General features: G+C 39.5%; 2 protein-coding genes across 4 annotated transcripts; one reads left to right on the top strand and one right to left on the bottom strand.

The window, feature by feature from the left end:
- The first annotated feature begins 910 nt into the window (after positions 1 to 910).
- On the top strand, positions 911 to 19,422 carry LOC108360926 (transmembrane protein 87A). 3 transcript variants are annotated; one of them, XM_017613393.1, is made up of 10 exons: positions 911 to 1,183; positions 1,280 to 1,340; positions 1,402 to 1,484; positions 1,617 to 1,871; positions 2,773 to 2,943; positions 3,013 to 3,296; positions 3,530 to 3,739; positions 3,846 to 3,966; positions 4,034 to 4,187; positions 9,672 to 9,901. In XM_017613393.1, exons 1-10 carry the CDS (start codon positions 1,070 to 1,072, stop codon positions 9,899 to 9,901), a joined length of 1,683 nt encoding a protein of 560 aa, XP_017468882.1. In that variant the 5' UTR covers positions 911 to 1,069. The 3 variants fall into 3 exon arrangements, with proteins under 3 accessions (XP_017468882.1, XP_017468883.1, XP_017468881.1); XM_017613394.1 differs by lacking the exon at positions 9,672 to 9,901 and adding an exon at positions 19,391 to 19,422 and having other exon boundaries at positions 1,070 to 1,183; positions 1,617 to 1,874; XM_017613392.1 differs by having other exon boundaries at positions 1,070 to 1,183; positions 1,617 to 1,874; positions 9,672 to 9,964.
- On the bottom strand, positions 17,599 to 19,433 carry cpb (F-actin-capping protein subunit beta). The gene is made up of 2 exons (XM_017613395.1): positions 19,131 to 19,433; positions 17,599 to 18,592 (listed from the first exon to the last, which is right to left on the bottom strand). Exons 1-2 carry the CDS (start codon positions 19,131 to 19,133, stop codon positions 17,765 to 17,767), a joined length of 831 nt encoding a protein of 276 aa, XP_017468884.1. The 5' UTR covers positions 19,134 to 19,433; the 3' UTR covers positions 17,599 to 17,764.
- Between the last annotated feature and the right edge of the window lie 218 nt (positions 19,434 to 19,651).

Genomic DNA, 19,651 nt, shown 5'->3' with positions numbered 1-19,651 from the left:
AAGCCATCGAGCTGTATTATACTAAGGTATTGCAGAGCTTTTAGGTCAAATTTTCATATATGTACAAAAATAAAGTACACAAAATTGTGGTTGTTTTTAATCCACGAGGCTTACACCCGATTTACATGTTTCAAGTACTTGAAAGCAATTCTTGCTCATTCTCTTTTGCGTTTTCTATTTGCTTTTACACGTTTCAATTCTGTTGAATTCAAGTTTTTGGTTCTTTAAATGGAAAGTAACGAAAATGCCAAAAGCAAAGCAAGAAAGTTGAAACGACTTGACGGTACAGACGCATGAACGAAAGACACAAGATCACGCGGGAAGGAAAGAACGAAAAAAGTTATTTTCTAGCTGCCGAAATCTCGACGCCATCTTTGTTGTAAGAAGTAAACAACGAAGAGAACGGAGAAATCCGCGAAATTGTTGAACGCATGAAAAATCATTTTTATTATGCAAATTCTTCTATAAATCATGCCGTTGTGTTAAATTATTCTTTATCTTATGTGTACACACGTTGCCACAGGCGAAAATAAAGAAAATTGCAGTAAAAAGCCACCACCAAATTGTAAACAACGAAGAAATGTAAACAAACGGCTAATGTCAAAATCGTTCAACTTTTTCCTAAATGCGATTCTAACGGGCTAGTCTCCTGCCCGCGTGATCTTGTCCTTTTGGTTCATGGTACAGACGCATGTGTACTCGTGTCTTTTCTTCTCACCCCCTCTCTTCCACAAGCGAGCAGAATTGAATTCAATACTTGAACTGTGTAAAAGCAGTCTTAGTTTTTCTCGGTGTATCTTTTTTGTTTTGCTCTCTATCCAGACATTTTACACGCACTCACATACAAATTTCTGACAATTGACAAATGTACGATCGAGAACTGTCAGAATCTTGAATTTCTTTCGTTTTGTGTTCATCCTATTTGCTGAGTCCGCTTGTTGACGTCGATTTTCCGAGAAAATTTGCTGGTTACCAGAACGAATTCCAATTAATAAAGAAAATATTCAGTTATTACTTTCTATACAGTGTGTTTGGAAAACTTGCAGCTCTGGTGAAAATAAATAACGCAATGTTGGGGAGGAAATTGCTGTTGGTGTTGAAGGCGGTGCTGTTGGTGTCATTGCTTGCACCAGCGACGCAGGCAAAATCTGATCCTGGCAAAACTACTAAAACACTAACGCCGGTAGGTGTACAAAGATATCCAAGAAAATTCAGAATCATACATTAGTTATAGTTATATACTGCAACATGATATTTGTATATTTCCTTCTACCTACAGAACGCTAATGTGGCAAGAGAACAACGGCCGCTATTAGCTAGTTCCAAAATTAAAGTGCATAGTAAGTGGCAAATTTTAAGAAAAAATGTTGAATCTTTTTATAAATAACCTAATTTTTATAGTCGAGTGCGACACTCATGAGCAGCTGGATGTTGTTGTGACCTGGACGCTCTTTGAGCGCCAATGCTGGTATGACAAGCGCTTGGTGAGTATGCGGTACCAAAAAGAATTGGACATACACATATATATATATATGTATACATTATATATAAATATATATATATATATCTACTTTAGGATATTGATATAACCAAAAATCCTCTATTGATATTTACAGCCCGAAAGTCTATACAATGCTTATGAAGAGCAATTGCTTTTGCAAAACAAATCTGATTCTGGTTTCATTGCCATGGATACGAAAAACTCCATTTGTCCAATGCACCCAATTTTGCTACCCGAAAGGCCATGGCCTGTAGGCGATGCAAATGTTGCAGCAGCGTCAGGAGTAGCGGAAGACGCTGCAAAGTCATCAGGCACGTCAGCAGCACAGACGTCGGGCAAGACGCAGACGAATACACTCAAACACCCAACAGCGGTAAATTTGAATATGTAGAATTAATTTAGTTTCAATTTATTTTAGTATGTTTTTATCAACAATGTATGTAGAACACATAAAACTCTTTTGTAGCTGATAAGATCTTGTTTTGAGCGAGTGATATCTAAAAATTGGCTTGTGTTATATGTATATAGTGCATTGTATTCGACTCTTAATGAAAGGGGTGAATACGTAAAAATTAATGTATGTACTTACCCGCATATTAGGTGCGCCATTTGTGAGTCATATTATAAACTTCGCGATAAAAATTCGGTAATAAGAAGTGGAAGGGAGAATGCTGATAAGAAATGCCTTTTGTTTAAATTTAATTAAGTGTTAGGATTATTGTTAAACTGGCAAATGCAAAATTACTTAATATGTTGCGTTTGAATGTCATGTGGCCCATAGTGAACTTTCTTAACTTCTCTAACTACTTCTTTTTCGCGTATGTTTTTTAAAAAATTTACACCCTCAATTGTTTGCTAATAATCATAGCTTCTTTCAATTTAACAAGCTTAAATGCGCGATGCCAAAGTACTTCAAAACTAGAAAAATCGTTATAGAAATGTTTGAATGTCAATAAAATACAGCTTCTTCTCTGGATGCACTCCTTAAAATTGGAGGAAATCTTTATGTTTGCGGAATTGTCCAGATTTACATGTATATGTAAAAGAACAGAAGACAATTTCGAGAAAAGCACTCAAGAACCGATTTTACTTGTATGCCAATCTCAAACTCTGTTCCTAAAATAATGTTTAATGTTTATTAAAAAACTAAAGACAATTTTAAAGAAATGCACTCAAGATCACATTTTAGTTTTATGCCAATCGCAAACTTTTCTCCATTTGGTTCGCCCAAATTGTTTAATATTTATTAAAAACACTCTTTCTCCTTCTAGCCATATGCAAAAACCATCATCACCATTGGCCGAGATGGCATCTACGATTTGACATTGAAAATTGAGGCAATCAAAGCAACTGACTCCTCAGATTTTAGCGCGCTTGTGCAAGTTGATATTGTTGGTCCCGATGGCGGGTACCTCTCAGCCATTGATCATCCATTGTTGGCGGTAAGCGTTGTCATTTATTACAAATCGTATAAGTTTTTATCTACTTTCTCTCCTTTTCCACATCACCAGTTCTATGGTATTATGTGCGTGGTCTATGTCATTTTCGGCATTATCTGGCTCTTTGTATCGTTTACGCAATGGCGTGATCTCTTGCGTATACAATTTTGGATTGGTGGCGTCATACTGCTTGGCATGTTAGAGAAGGCGTTCTTCTATGCGCAATACTACAGCTTAAATACGACAGGTGTACCTGTGCAGGGCGCCGAATTGGTAGCAGAATTTGTTTCTTGTGCCAAACGTACTTTGGCTCGTATGCTTGTGATTATCATGAGTCTGGGTTTCGGTATTGTCAAGTAAGTATATTAGCACATATGCTGCAGTTGTTATGTAGTTAAAAAAAAACAATCAACAAGCAGTTGTGTAAATAAAATGCATGAACCATTTATTTAAATAAACATATACATACGTACCTACTATATACATAAGTACTGTGCCTTGAGAGGGCAATGACCAGACTAAGAAAAAAAAAACAACATATAAACTGTTTGCAAGCTGTTAATATTCCTCTATGTTCTTATTTTCTTAGACCACGCTTGGGTCCAATGTTGCATCGCGTTGTCGGTGTTGGCGCGCTTTATTTTGTGCTGGCCTGTGTTGAAAGCTATTTGCGCGTGACGAGCACAAAAACCGATGAGCAGCTGGTGGCTGCCATACCGTTGGCTGTGCTGGACACAGGCATCTGCTGGTGGATATTCACTTCGCTGGTACAGACTACCAGAACGTTGCGCTTGAGAAGGTGGGCTAATGTTTCCTAATGAAAATTTACAATATTCAACATGCAAATGAATTTGTAAAATTTTACTCATGTCTCTCATTGATATTTTCTTAAATTAATTTTACAGAAATATGGTCAAACTCTCGCTGTATAGACACTTCACAAACACACTGATATTCGCTGTGATTGCATCAGTGATGTTTATGTTGTATGCCTTGCATGTGCGCAAGACACAAAACTGTACACCGGTGAGTGCATTTGAAATTAGAAGAAAGCGCTTAGAAACGTTATGCATTTCTGGAATTTGTTTTACAGATTTGGCGCAATATTTGGATAGATACTGCCTTCTGGCATGTGCTCTTCTCGGTATTATTGCTGGTGATTATGATTTTGTGGCGTCCAACAAATAATAATCAACGTTATGCATTTACACCGTTACTCGATGCGCCAGAAGATGAGGATGACGATGGTAAGTGAATATGTTCTCATAAGAATAGTCGAAATACATATGCTTTCAGCTATCGACTAAACATAAAATATTGAAAGTGATCAACTAGTGAAGTTAGTCGCACAATAAAAGCAAAAATAATGAGATTATCTCGCCATACCCATACCATTCGAACCATTGATAACACTATTCAGGTCTAGCACTTTAGCTTATGTTCGCCATTTAGAGCTTCAAAGTAGCAGTCTAAAAAAATTATTGTTCGTTTTAGCTTAAGACTAATGCTTCTAGAAACTAATATATACCCCCCACACCGTTTAAGGTTAAGTTTTTCTTAAATATAAAAATGTTTCGAAAAAAAAATTGATTTAAATGAACGAAAAATGGATTAGAAAATTTAAAAAAATTATCAATCCCAATGCGGGCGATTCCAAGTTACGTTACCGGATTGATTTGTAGCACCACAAAGGGACAAAGGGCCCACGATTGTCGGGTCCACGTAACTAGAACGACCCATACTCATATCTGGCCAATGACTGTGGATCACTCCAGGACCATTCCCCAAAAGCTCTCTGTGGAATTTGTATGCTGTTACAACAACGACAAATGACCATCACCTCCCAAGGGCTGTTGTTTTGGCGACGTTAACGCGTTTAGATCGACGAAACTCGTCACTAGTTTTTCGTCTATGGAGCAACGCCTTATAGCCGGACTGCTCCGCGTCCTTCCCCGGGCGGACGTTGAGCCCAACCCCTTTTCGGTTAAGTGCAACGCCTGTAACGGAAGGAGTCATCTAAGAACCTGCTCGGCCCTTAGGTCTCACATGGAGTAGAACACAAACTTTGTGGTTCCTTGCGGGCGCGGACCAGCGACGAAAGAGCCTGCATGACAACAGTCCAACTGCCCACACCTGATGCCTACATACACACACATTTTTGTGTTGGAAAACAAGTTACCTGATTGAACAAAAGTATCTGACGACAGCTACACAAGAAGTAAGGAAGAAAAAGCTCTAGACCTGTTGACCATCCACTTCCCAAGAGCGTCTGCGCACCTGATCGACCGTACGATGGGCTATACATTCGTTTCGAGCCCTACAATACTCCTGGAGTGGATGGCCTATGGCCGATTCTACTTCAGAAAGAACTGGATCTGCTATAACCCCGATCCTAACCAATGTCATGCGGAAAAGTGTGGCACTGGCATATCCCCCACAATCGTGGTGGCGAAACAGTGTCAAATTCATACTAAATTCGAGACAATCACATAAGAACTACCACCTTAGCTTCATTTCGTTGCGCCATAGGCAATATCCCTACCGTGCAGGTAGATCAATTGACACTGCGCTATTCTAGTTGTCAAGTGATATACGGAATGGATTTGAGAGGCGTGCGGTCGCACTTTGTGCATTCTTAGACATTAAGGCAGTAGATCGAGATCTAGGGGAGAGAAGCGTAGCGGCTCAGATTCGAAGGTGGGTCGGAACAATGCTACGAACCAGACAGGCAGAGACGGCTGTAGGAAACAAAATGATACAGCTGAGGGCAGTAAAAGGTTGTCCACAAGGGGGGTACATTGTCCTCTCTGCTATGGAGCAGATCTCCATTCCCTAGCCTAATATTTTTCAAACGGAGATTTATGGCATCAGTCCTAGCGTGGAAAAAATTCTGCAGAGACAATCAAGAAGGCAGTACAATGTGATATCCTCATGTGAGATTAAATAAAGTATAGCTCTGTGTAGCTAGACTGTACACCCTGGGGAAAACAACACACTGCAACTACTGCGTGGCTGACAGACTATCTAGAGAAGCAGCAGCCATTCGACCTATATCACCAGAACCCTTCCTTGCATTGGGACCTCACACCATCAGTGAAGAGTTAAGAGCAGAAGAGCGTCGGCTAAGAAAAGCACGTTGGGATAACACGTTTGAATTAAGGCAGGCGAAAGAACTTCGGGCCCGTATGCATATCCTGGAGAGTAGTGCAGACGATTTGTTTCGGTACAGCGCCATGGCAGCAATAACGCCAGTGCATCTCCTCTTAGAATGCGATGCTATTGCGAGGAGAAAGCTAACACACTTGGGAAGGATGTGGACAGAGTTTACGCATATTCATTCCCTACCGCCCTCCAAACCGCTTGGGTTCATCAAAGCACTAGCGCCGGACGGAGTGTTATGATGAGCTCTAGGTCGCAGGGCACATCCTCTAACAAATGTAATCTATTCCAAAGGTATCTGACATTTAGAAAGGGATAAACCCAGATGGGCCGCACGAAAGTCCGGCAAGCGGAGAGTCACCCCACGACTCGGTACACCTCCTCGCATGCCACTAAATCCCGGATGCAGGTGACTGAAACAGCTCGCTAGCCATCAGCATGACAAGCGTGCATGACAAATTGCATTGGCTGGCAACCAGTGTTCGCTTGGGATCCCTGCATTTGGGATCTTAACAAGGAACCCCTGTTTCGGAAATGCATCTGCCCCTTTTATTCCTTAGCTATAATAAGCATAAATGCCAAATATTTGCGTGAGGGTTAAATGCCGAATTGAGACATAGTTGCGAATATTGGATAATGTTGCCCTTAGCCCCGAAATGTCTTATTTTTGGATGCACCAGAGACATACCAACATGCTTGAGACCATCCCAAATATCTGAAAAATGGATATCACACACGTTTATAAGACAAGGACGAAAGCAAGCGTTGTAGAATTATACAGATGCATTTCCAGTTGAGAGTCTGAAGCAACGTCGGCCTTGGGATGGGACGGTTCTAGGCGCGTAGGCATTCGATATGGTTAACCACTTTCGCCTTTCCCAGGATATACTGAACCCGACGCTTCCATATCAGATGAAACTGAGTGGACAACAATCATCAGTTGAATTCCGAAACGTAAAGTCCAAGCTCGGTAGAATAAAGCAGAGATGCCACAAGGCGGCGTACATCCCCCTCAGCATTTCCGCCGCGAAATTCACTTCTCATCATTCCCCTCTATTCTATTGTGGCCTTTTAACCATAATACTTGTATCAAGTCATTTTAATTAGTAGGGTACTTACATTTCTCTACACGCTCGAGGGTCAGAGATGGTGCGATTTCGAAAGATACCGGACCTTAAATGCCGCGTGACCATCACTGAAGATGGTAAGTCCCCCATTGTGATGTTTACTGCTCTTTTCAGATATTGTTAGCATAAACTGCCACCAAGAATATCCTCGGGTATCGTCGCACTGGCACCGATATTCTAGTTCTGAGCCCATCGATGCTTGCTCCTCTGCTCTCGGTAGTTTTCGAACCGTCTATGTACCAGCATAGGATACCTGTCTGGATACATCTTTCCAGATTGGAGACGCACCGGGCTGCTTTGCTCCACATTTATATACTGTATTTCTGCTCAAACTCTATGCCCTCGGTATAACACCTTTGGGAAGTAGAGCTAGTAGTGGTGAATATACCGCCTGTCGACATCCCAGGTAACACTGCCGTAGCGCGAACAGCTATTAGATTCAGGAAAACCGAGTGGTTGATCGAAGTCCTCCATAACTCCAGAGTGTTCAGTCCTTAAGAACACTCTGGAGTTATGGAGGACTTCGATTTCAACCCTGATCGCACGGATTACTGCGCCACCGAAATCGCTCTAGAAGCTTTTTCTCTACCCATTTTCCCTCAAGGGAATATTGGGTGGGGCGAAACTTCGGGAGAGGGGAAGGAGCGAAATTATGCCAGTGTGGATCGAAACTGAACGTCAGAGTTGGTTAATAGGTCTTCTGTGGAGAGCTTTGCATCAACATTAAGTTCAGGCTCGCGGACTGCTGCTTTGTATTTCAGTCAGAAGTGGCTGCTATTAAGGAGGCAGTGGATTCACAGTAAGGCCGAACATATTACCTGATCCAGTGTGTCGCAGTTGCCTGGAAGCTGACGAGGTGGAATCACCTCAGCACTACCTTCTTAAATGCCTAGCGTTTGCGGGACTAATGCCGAAATACTTTGCATTGAGATTAGATGAATTTGTAATTACATAATCGGGTCAAGGTGTTTAATCGATTAAGTAATGGGTACCGTTCAACATGTGATAACATAAAAGATAATCTGTTAATTATGAACGTAACCTAACCAGACCTAGACCTAAGATGCACAATTTTTCCTTCTTCCTATATGTTATCGACCTTTTCTCTGCAAAAACCCTCTAGCGAAATTAAATAGAAATCTTTTTAGTTTCAACGTGGCTACAGCAGTTCTTGACATGATTTATCTCCATCTTAAGACTCATTGTGCTGCACCACCAAGACTTGCTTTCTAGACGAATTTTCCCAGGATTTAATTGCCACCTGACTGTCAGTGAAAATGTAGATTTCTTGACCAGGAATCGTACCAATGATGCGGCCTTTGCGATAGCCACATGAATCATATACCTAATTGTTCCGAATAAACCCCACTCTCCACCTCTTTTGTCAAGTTTTAATCCACCGTCAATTGATCCTCTTTCCCTGACTGTATCTAATTACTATTTTCCCTTCTTGCGATTGGGAGGATGTAGCCGGTTGCAAGAAACCAAGTAAGATCCTCCATTTCTTAGTCGCGTTAAGCCTAATGGCACTGGTACTTGCCATCTTTATCGCATACAGAATGACAAATTCGATTAAAATTTCGATAGCTAAATCGATAATAATATTGGTAGCAAAATCGATTAGAAAATCTATAGAAATATCAGTTACAAAGTCGGTAAAAATATCGGTAACAAAATCGGTAAATAATCGATAAAAAAAATTGATACCAAAAATCGGTAAAAATAGATAGGATATATCGATAACAAAATCGATAAAATTATCGATAACCAAATCGATAAATAATCGATAGAAAAATCGCTAACAAAATCGATAAAAATATCATTAACAAAACCGATAAAAATACCGATTATTATATTGATAATTTCCGGAAATCTCGAAAATCCCAAAATAGTTCCCAGGTTGAGTCTCTGTGTCTCTATCTATGTATATTATTTTCTTTATTATTACCTTTTTTTAATATTTCTTCCTATGTCTTTATCTTTACTTTTATCGGTATCCTCATCCTCATCTTTATATTTACCTTTGTTTTTACTTTTGTGTTTATCATTTTCTTCATATACATACATATGTATTCCTCTTCACCTTTGCCCTTATAAAAGTAAAGTGTTTAAATTTACTTTGGTATTAATTTTTGCCTTTATCTTTACGCATCTTTGTTTTTATTTTTACCTCTGCCTTTATCCTTTTCTTTATCTATGTACGTACTCACTTTACTTTCATTCTTGTATTGGTCTTTTTCTAAGTGTTATAAGTATTATTCTTTAACCTTTTATTAGCAAGGTTTTGTTAAATTAATAACATACATTCAAGAAGCACTTGTTTCCGTCCCAACCATTTCCGTTGCACCATTTCCGTTGAATTTGCCAATTTACTCCCAACCAACCAACCGCCGCTAAACAAGTTTCACTTCAAAAACGAATAAATTTTCTTTTCCCCATCCACAGAGGAAGATCAATTTGTCGCCGATGCGTATGGCGTAAAAATGCGCAATTCGCATACAAATGGTGGCACCAAAACGCCACCAAATTCACAGCGCGGCACTACAACCGAGGAGGATGATTTGCGTTGGGTCGAAGAGAATATACCATCATCAATGGCCGATCCAGCGTTGCCGGTCTTGGATTCTGACGAAGAAATCATAAATACGAAATTCGAAGTTTCGAAAATGCAATAAAATTAGACTGTAGTAAAAAGAAAATTTAAACTAAAAACAAAAATGCACGACACAGAAAGAAAGAAAAAAATGATAAAAAAATGAATTATAATATTAATTTGTGATTATTTCCTTTTAAATATTTTCAAATATATTTTGTTTTATTAATTATGATTCGTATAAAATAAGCATTATAAATGCAGCTTTTCTTGTGTTTAAATTCTAATTGCTTATATTTATTTAATGTAATTTTTTTCTTTAACTTTTAAGTGACTACGTAAAGGAAACCTATAGTTTGTATGTAAAACATTGAAAAACAAAATGTATACAAGCATGCACAAATTAAATTTAAAAATGCGAAAAAATACGCTCGAACGAAAATATCAAAACAAGCAGATGTTAAAAAATACTATACCGTTTTTGCAAGAACAAAAAATTGGCTCCTCCCTCCATTTACTCAATATGTGTTCCTAAAATACTAATACCTAGAAATTTCAATTAAAAATTAAAAATTAAAAAATTAAAAAAGTAATGCCACGTGACAGCTGTACACAATTATTTGAAGAATAAAAAGATCAGTGAAATTAAGAAAAATATGTTGTAAAATAAATACTAAAAGCTGCATTTGATACGTGTACTATGAATTTAGATGTAACCGTTTATTTTAGAAATTAAAAGAAACGTAAGTTATTTTGTAAGTTGTAGATAAACTACATATACATACATATGTACATACATGCATACATACATATGTATGTATGCGATAAAAAGCTGCAGCAACTATTATTAATTTTTAAATCCTTGTAGTTTTAAAACATAAATTGCATACGCAAACACATATATACACACACACACACGCACTTACATAGCAAGTAGAATTGTGTGTAATTTAGCATTGAAAGGCCACTGCAAAAACAAACACAAACACATCTATATAAAAAGTATTCTTGTATATAGCTAACAATTATGTGAATATACATATATTTTTTTTTTTAGTTTTTCAGTTAAGATTTAATACTTCTTTCTTATATAAAAAAAAAATTCTGAATTCTAAATACCGAAGAGCCGAAAAACCTACAGCGCGGTGTAAGAAAATAGCGCGACTATGCTAATAACAAAATGTAATAAGCTCGTCAGCTGTAGTTAAATATTTTCGGTGTAAACTTACGTGCGGACTTATACATATACATACATACTTATTTAGATATCATTTATAGTTTAGACTATCAAAAAAAAAAAGAAAGAAAATTATTGAATGCGATTGCGCAAATTAGTTAATAACGACACGCATACACACATTTTTCTATATAAAACAAAATACCCTTTGTATTAACTGTAGTCATGCTTAATTATTTTATCAAAACGGAATAAAAAAAAAATAAAGAGAAACAAAACAATAAAAAAAAGAATTATAAATTAATTGTCATTACGACACAAATAATAATGACCGTCCCGAGTTGGCAGCACCCAAGGCGAACTTACACACCACCTTGTGTAAGTTCGCCTTGGCATGTTGTAGCGGCACTACTAAGCTCTACCTATTCGGTTTTCGGCAGGCCCAAGAAATGGGCAGTTTCGACGGGGTCAGATCAAAGGAAGAGTGGTATAAGTTGAGTGGAATTGAGCTGGCATGTGAAGAGGTGGTTGGTGTCGTGGGGGAGTCTCTACATGCCGTACACTCATTGGGAGTATTGCGGTCGAGTCGGGATAGGTAGCTCTTAAGCCAGCTACAGTATCCAGACTGCAACTGGGCCAGAGTAACGCGGGTCTTTCTTGGTATTTGAATATCTGTGGCTGCTACAGGTGGTGATTGGGCTCCGATCACGTCATTCATAGGCCGGGAGTCGTGGTAGGACACCCTATGAATAACATTGATCACTCGTAGTACATTCTTGTTGTTGTTGTAGCGGTGGTACGACGTCGGGTCTAGTGATTGGTCTGGACCGCGTCCATGTATATGAATATGTTTGATATCGGAAGATTACTGACGACTGTCGGCTAGGGAGAGAGGAAGCCTCAATGTCTACTAGTAGAGGGGAAAGACAAACGGTGTCAAACGCGCTACTAGGACTGTTCTCTCACAGTGAATGCTGTGGTTTAGGCTATGAGTTATTTGGGTGTTTATAGCATTAAGGGCTGTCGTTGTGCTGTGCACTTAACGGAAACCATGCTGATGCATCGCTGGGGTCAGTTGGTGTGTGAAGCACGGGAGTAGCAAGGCCTCAAGTGTCCCGATTTCCACAAATCGGTAATAATGAGAGTGGTCATTGACAAGTTGAGGACCTCGACGAGATATGCTACTCCCGCGGGTCTCAAATGTTTCAGCATCAGATACAAATTCCGTCGGGTGCAATGGATTTGGAGGCTTTCGCCTTCCCGAATGCCACCTTGACTTCACCGCTGGGGAAAGTAAGTGGTGCACTGTTTTTGGACAGTTTGTTCAGGCTCCTGTAGCTGGTTTCTATAACTATTCTCTATCTCTCTCTATTTCTCTACTGGCAGATAATATACGCCATTCTCTACTACTCATAGCAGTAGAGAATAAGGCGGCGAATTCATATCATCAATTCGCCTCGGTTGAGAACTGTTTCAGAAACAAGCTACTGGTCACTCGACATTTAGCTCTATACAGAGACCTCTCGGTTGACCAGAGCATACTCGCACCAAAGGCGGAGTTGCAGGCCTTCAAATGCTCCTCCCACTTTTTCCAAAATCTCTCCAAATTAAGGTCCTTTAAGCGAAGATCCCCGAGATCGACGTGGCGGAGATGTTCACGCTCATTTGCTAGAACAGCCGCATATGACGGGAAATTTGGGCAGACATCTTCGATGTGTCCGGATGGGATGAAACCAGCCGCTGCGGCAGTGACCACTTTGCGGAACTGGCGTTCGCCAGGATGTGTGTCTGTGTGGGTGCGGGAAGGGCGGCGAAGCTGTCCTATGTAACTTCCGCGAAACCGTTCCCATCAGCTTTGTTAAAGTTGATGCATTTAGGTTCGGTGGTCCGCGGAAGCAAAGTCAGTGGCCTTATTGATCGAGATGATTATGGGCAAGTGGTCTGATGCAAGTGTTAGCCATGTTATTTATTTTTATCAGACCTGCGCTAGCAATTGTTAGGCCTTGCGAACCAGAGAAAACTCCACTCGAATTTCGCTTCGGTTAGATGCAACAAGCGCAACGGGTGGAGCCGCCCAAAAACCTGCTTTGGTCTTAGGTAAAACAGGGAATGTCCCATACGGTTTGTGGCCTCTGGGGGATGACCAGGGGCTCTTTGCCACTTACACTCACTCCGTGCTAATCAGAACACTGTAATGTGACACATAAGTCAGATGCCGATCATGACTTGGATGGTGCAACTTTAAGGTATTCTCTGTCTACTCCTAAATGGATGATGGGAATCGAAGCCTTTGGGTCTGCCAACCACCACCACGAGGCAGCATGTGCATCAGAGCTAAGCACAGCAATTGCTCGTAGGCAGCCCCACTTATCGCGCAACCCCCAAACCACGAACACCCTAACAAGATGTACCAAAATTCTTCAACTGAACTGCAACGGACTCCAGCGTATCGATAACCGACATCCAAGAAACGAAGTTGTACAACCACTCAATCTTGCTGAGTTGCATCGGATACAACATGCTCCGCAGGCGCTCAAGCCTGTCTAACGATGATTGTGAGTGGAGTTTGTTATACCAACGTGGCGACCTATGCAATTGGTGGCATCCGACCACCTCGTCATTACGTTCGTGAAACCCGTTGGCGCAGCGTAGTTCAGGACCGACCGGTCAATCGCCTTGTAAGCCCAAGTGCTGCTGGCAAGTGAGTCGAGAATCTTATGTGTCGAACGTAGCTTATTACAAGTGGCGGTGATCCGCTCGGAGAATAGGCTATTGAAAATGACGCCAAGTATTTTGGATGTTTTAACGTCGAGGTTTTGGCGCTATCCACGTTTACGAAAAGGTTTATCCTCACGTCCTTTGTCCTTGTTGTGAAGAGTATGGCGGACGATTTAGCCGCAGACATTTTTCGGTTTCTGGATTTGAAAAATCTTGCAAGGTCGAAGGATAGCCAGTAATCTTTGTAAAGGACACAAAGATGGGGCAGTCATCAGCGTAACTCACTAGGGTAGCCCCAGCTAGTGGAGGAGGGAGTTTAGCTATGACTATATTAAAAAGCTTCGGGGATAGAACGCTGCTTGGGGAGCTCCTTGTTTAATACCACATGGTTTACTCGTAGCGTTGCGTGTGCCGTCCGCACAGATAATTTGTTTTGCCCGATGTGGAAGCGACGAGTCAGGGATGTCATGGAAGGGTGTCGCGTGGGTGACTGTATCGAAGGCTTTGGAAAGGTCAAACGCGGTGAGGGTCGAGCTGCCAAGGGGTTGATGTGGGCTCAAATCCGCGCTTATCTCTGTGCGGTGATGACTTTCAGTGATGTTGTTGTACTATGTATTTCGTTGAGTCCGTCCGTTTTAGTGTTTTGTGATGGGCAGATGCTTATTCAGGTTGGTTAGGAGAAGCGGTTCCATGACGTTTGCCACTGACTACAAAAGAACATTGTCCTGTAAGACTCTTCAATATCCTCCGACACGTTTCCCATATATCGGGAATTTTTAACGAGTACAATGTCACGTTATAAGCTGCGACGTAGTACTTCGAGACTCCCAACGACCCTGTTATTATTGCTGTTGTAGCGGCTCTACTAAGCTCCGCCTGATTCGGTTTATCCATCAGCCGTTGTCAAGCTCAACTAACGGTAGTCCCAAAAAAGGCGCTGTTTCGACGAAAAGGGAGTGGTATGTTAGTTCAGTAGGATAGAACGGACATGTGAAGAAGTGGTTGGTTTTATAGGGCGGAGTCTTCATATGCCGGACACTCATTAGGGGTATTGGGATCGAGTCTGTACAGGTAACTGTTGAGACGTCTTCAGCATCCAGACCGTAACTGGGGCAGAGTACCGCGGATCTAGCTTGGTAGTCACTCCCATTACGGTATTCATAGGTCCAGAGTCGTGGAAGGTTGCGAACCCCCCGCCCATATATTCGAAAACATGCGTTCTAACGTGCCTGGGCAGAGGCTTTTCCTCGAGCCTGTCCTTCTCTATTATGCAGTAAATAATGGTGGCGTCTCGGTAGCGGATCTGATATATTTTACGAAGTTCACTGCCGCGATCATTGCCTCTCTTTGAATGGGCAATAAACTGCCAAACTCAGCTTCGCATGTACCTCATAGCGAACTATGCAACATTAATGGGATGCCACCTGCGAGCCACAGAGCCGATCTCTTTGGAGTATATAACATTACTCGGTATGGGCAAAATTTGCGTTAACCCAGCAGAAATCTGTAATTATATCTTGTGTGTACAATGAACATTTCTAGACTTGTTCGGGGCTCTTTCTTCTCTAGTTTGGAACTTGTTCAGAACCATTTCGGGGACAAATTAAATCCATTTCGGGACTAGTTCACGAGTATTTCAGGACCAATTTGATACTATTTCTGGACCATTGGAAAACTACGATACTAGTTCGGCATAATCTTGCGACTAGTTCCGGACCATTTCGGGACTAATAAGGGACCATATCGTGACCGTTTGAAAACTTGTTCGATAACATTGCGGTACAAGTTCACGACTTATCAAAACCACTACTGGACAATTTCGGGACTGGCTCGGAATAATATCGGGGTAGTTCGAAACTAGTCTCGAAATTATCCTAAACTATTATTGAAGTGGTTTTGAAAAAGTACCGACAAAACTAATTTACAAAAAAAATTATATTAAATTAAGGTTTAATTTCTAAAATAACCTATTTATGTACATATCTGTGCCAGTTAATTAAAGTAGCCTAAATTGGGATAGGTAATTTTTCTTTTAAAGCAATATTTCATTGGGTTCCCAATCAATATTTTAAGAATTATCTGACTATAGATGTTATGAGGCCTAAAACATATATATTAAATTTGTATAGTGCAACTTATTTTTTAGTTCAAAGCTACTTAAACTGACTGGCGCAGATATGTATCCGAATCCCCTAATGTTCTTTTAGGTTATTATCGGTGAGGATATAGCAATTGGGGCTCATGCTGGCTGATTTTTCAACTTTATTCAAAATGTTTCGTTCTTAAAACCGGAGTTATTGTTTTAGCTTTTAAAATTTTTTGTTTTTTTTTATTAATTTATTAATGTCTTGTATAAAATTTTGCACAATTATTTTGCCGTATCAAACTAAATTATCAAATTACAAACCAGACATTTCGGCGGAGTAGATTTTTTTTGGGTTTGATCTTTCTTGTTTTTAGTGTTTTAATACAGCTGTGTTATAAAGCAAAGTATGAATGCACATATATATGTATGCATGTAATTTCAGTAAGTAAATAGTAGTAATAATATTTATTATAATATGTAGAAATAGACTTTATTTTATTGCAGCTAATGCATAAACTTATAATTGTAAATACATAAATCAGAAGTTTGTTTGTAATACATACACATATGCTGTTTTTTTTTAAGTTTATTAAAAGTAAATATATTTATTTAAATTATTTAGAAATCAGCAGTGGTTGAAAGTTTGCTACAAAACCACAGTAACTTAAATATTGTATTAATTGGTTGGGCAGAACAAATAGCATACTATGAAGTTTGAGAAGGAATAAACAATAAAACACAGGCGTGCACGAGGGCCATAAGTCAGGGCGGAGAGATTATATACAATTGACATTAAGAGCTTTTATTTAGCGTTTTTTTTTTTAGTTTTGCAGCTAAACAACAATCAGACTGTGGCTTTTAATAATACATTTTGTATATGTTTTATGGGTTAAGTACACATGTACATATTGTACATATGTACGTATGTATGTATAAATAAAATGTTTTTGATCGATACTGAAGATACATGATATACCATATAATAATTACTTAGCTCGCACACAAAATTTGCATTAATTTAATTCATTTTTAATGTGTTTCTCCCTTCTTTTGTTTTTTTTTTTCGAACTATTTCAACAAGTTTAACAATTGCTACATTTTAATTGTTTACTAAAAATCAAGACTACTGAACAATAATGCAAATGCTTTAGTTTACGTTTTAATGGTATGTTTTGTCCATTATATTTCGATGCGGTAATTTATTTATTTTTTGAAGATTATGCGCACGCAAGTAAATGCCATACTTTAAAGAATACACACATGCATGCGCGAGATAGTACCTAGTATATTCTGCAATGTAAAAATTTGTGAATTCAGTTTGTATAACTATTTTTAAATTTTCAAGCAAAAATCACTTAAGCTAAGCACTTAGTTACGTGCGACTGTTCATTATTATTTTATTCATATAATTCGTCNTGGACACCGACGCTCCAGCTCTGAAAGTATTCAACTCGGAACCCGCTGGTGGTAGCAGAGGAAGAGGGAGGCCCCCACTGCGATGGAAAGATCAGGTGGAGAAGGACTTGGCTTCACTTGGCGTTTCCAATTGGCGTCAGTTGGCACAGAGGAGAAACGACTGGCGTGCTTTGCTGAACTCGGCCAAAATCGCTTAGGCGGTTACAGCGCCAAAAAAGAAGAAGAAGAAGAATTCGTCCAAGACTTGATCTGGATTATTTTGTATTAAAAAAAATTATAATATCAAATATATTGTGTTGCATTTTCTTGATCGCTTGTTTTTACTTTGTTTATTTAATTTTGTTTTTATTAATTAAAAGAATTGCATCTAATTGGTTTATTAGCGTTTAACAGCACATGCCTTAAAACACAATTTAACTGCTCTGATACCGCTAACGCCGTTTATGCCATCCCATCCCTTGCTAATGTTACCACTCTTCGCCGTTTCCATCACCATACTCGCGTATCTCAACTTCATCGTACTCCCCCACTTTACATGCACATGTACTTCAGTTCGATTCCGGCTTTACGTTACGTTTTAGGATCGCCGCAGCCAAATCCTGTTTCATGGCTACCTCTTGTCGCTGGTCAGCTAACGGTTGCACGCTGCGTAGGCCATTTATGATATCCTTCGTCTTGCCGAAGTATATTTCGTTAAGCGTATTGCGTATTTTATTCTCCATTTCCTCTACCATCTTGCCAATGTTTACAATATGTGGCGAAGATTCACTTACATTGGCGTCTTGTTCCGTTTGACGTGTTAACGAGCCGCCAAGATTCATTGTGCCAGAACCTTGTTTGTTTGTTTGCAACCAGAGCATAGCAGTGGAGGTTAGTTTGTAATGTGCCGTTCGCCCCGTAGGTTTTTCTTGCACTTCCACGACGTGAATCGAGTCCCAGCAGCCACGTATTTTCTTATTACCATCGCCTGCTTTTTTAATCAATACTACCGCGGCAAAGCCATGCTCCAAGTCCCACAGGTATACCGAGGAAACGCCTCCTTCATAGTACATTTCGCGATATTGATCGAAAGCGTAGTTAGCTTCAATTTCTAATTTTCGCAAACGGTCTGACGGCATTTGTCCGTCTTCTAATGGGGGATAGTAGGTGTTTGACCACGGTGACCGATAAGAATCGCCATCGCGGTTATAATCGCACAGGAGGTAATCTTTGTTGTGTTCCTTATCTTTTGCGATTTTAAGCGGCTGATCCACTGACGAAAGCAAATCTTCGCATAATTCGGGGGCCAAGTCAATCAAATCAATTAGGTTCTTTTCGATTTGTTGTGGTGGCAGGCGTCTCATCAGATCAAGCGCACTGTCCATTTGTACGTCCGACTAAAAGAAAAATGAACGTTCAACAAATATGGTTATGTAGATTCATTAGAACTTTATGTTATTTAATAAATAATCAAATACGCTTAAGTAGTATTTTAGACAAAATTAGCGAGCGCGCGGTTATAAATTTAGGTTGAGGGGAGCATTACACACGGACCAAATGAAGGAGTTGGAAGAGTTTTACAATAAACAAAGGTTTAACGTAGCAATTAAAGGTATTAAAAAAGATCTGTAGCTGATTTCTCATTGAACTAATAAACTGGTTCACTTCTGAGTTTGACCACAATAACAAAGCCGCGACTAATACAGCAGAACACCAACCATAACATTAGCTTGAATGATTACCATATATGGGCATGGATTTACGTGTAGCAACTCTTGCGCCTGCCCATTGCTTAAGTGCAAGCAATGCACCGGCACACCTTCAAGGCCAGCTTTAAGTTATTTAGATCAAATAGAACTGGCGCCTAATCTATTAATATATTTAATTTGCGACTAATTTCGTGTAGATTACAAAATTATGAAAATTATTACTCACCATTTTGTTTGCTCCGGTTGTTCGTCGTTATCTCCCTTTATATCTGCTTCTTTTTCCGAGTTTTTGCTTCACTTTCAACTTGACCCTATTGTGCACAGTTGTAATTGCTCTAAATTCTAATTTCGTTTACCAAACACAACCCCGAATTGTGCTTAATGAATTTATGATGACGAACTTCAAAAATTTAGTTATTTTTAAACTAAATATTTCAGGATTTCCTGCGTATTAATCCTCTTGCTGGATCTTGTATTTTTTTCTAGTGGAGGTGGGCGAATGAGCAATACACTTTGACAGCCGTCAATGAAGAAGCAGAGAAGAAGAAGTGGAGGATAATGAAGGAAATGTCAGAGAAGAAACAAGCTACTCTATGTGAATAATTTATATGCAGTAAAAGTGGTTTAAAGATTTTCTCAAAAAATTACATCAAATAAAAGTAAACCCGTCATACATTTTCCTCCTACTTTTAAATAAAGCTTTAAAGATTGCATGTAAAACATGTAAACCTTGTTATAATTTTCTGC

The sequence above is a fragment of the Rhagoletis zephyria genome, unplaced genomic scaffold (assembly GCF_001687245.7).
Source record: "Rhagoletis zephyria isolate East Lansing unplaced genomic scaffold, Rhagoletis_zephyria_1.1 Rzeph_scaffold_00655, whole genome shotgun sequence".
In the NCBI taxonomy this organism is placed as follows: Eukaryota; Metazoa; Arthropoda; class Insecta; order Diptera; family Tephritidae; genus Rhagoletis; species Rhagoletis zephyria.
Note: the sequence above shows the minus strand (reverse complement) of the source record. Positions and strands in the feature narration are given on the sequence as shown.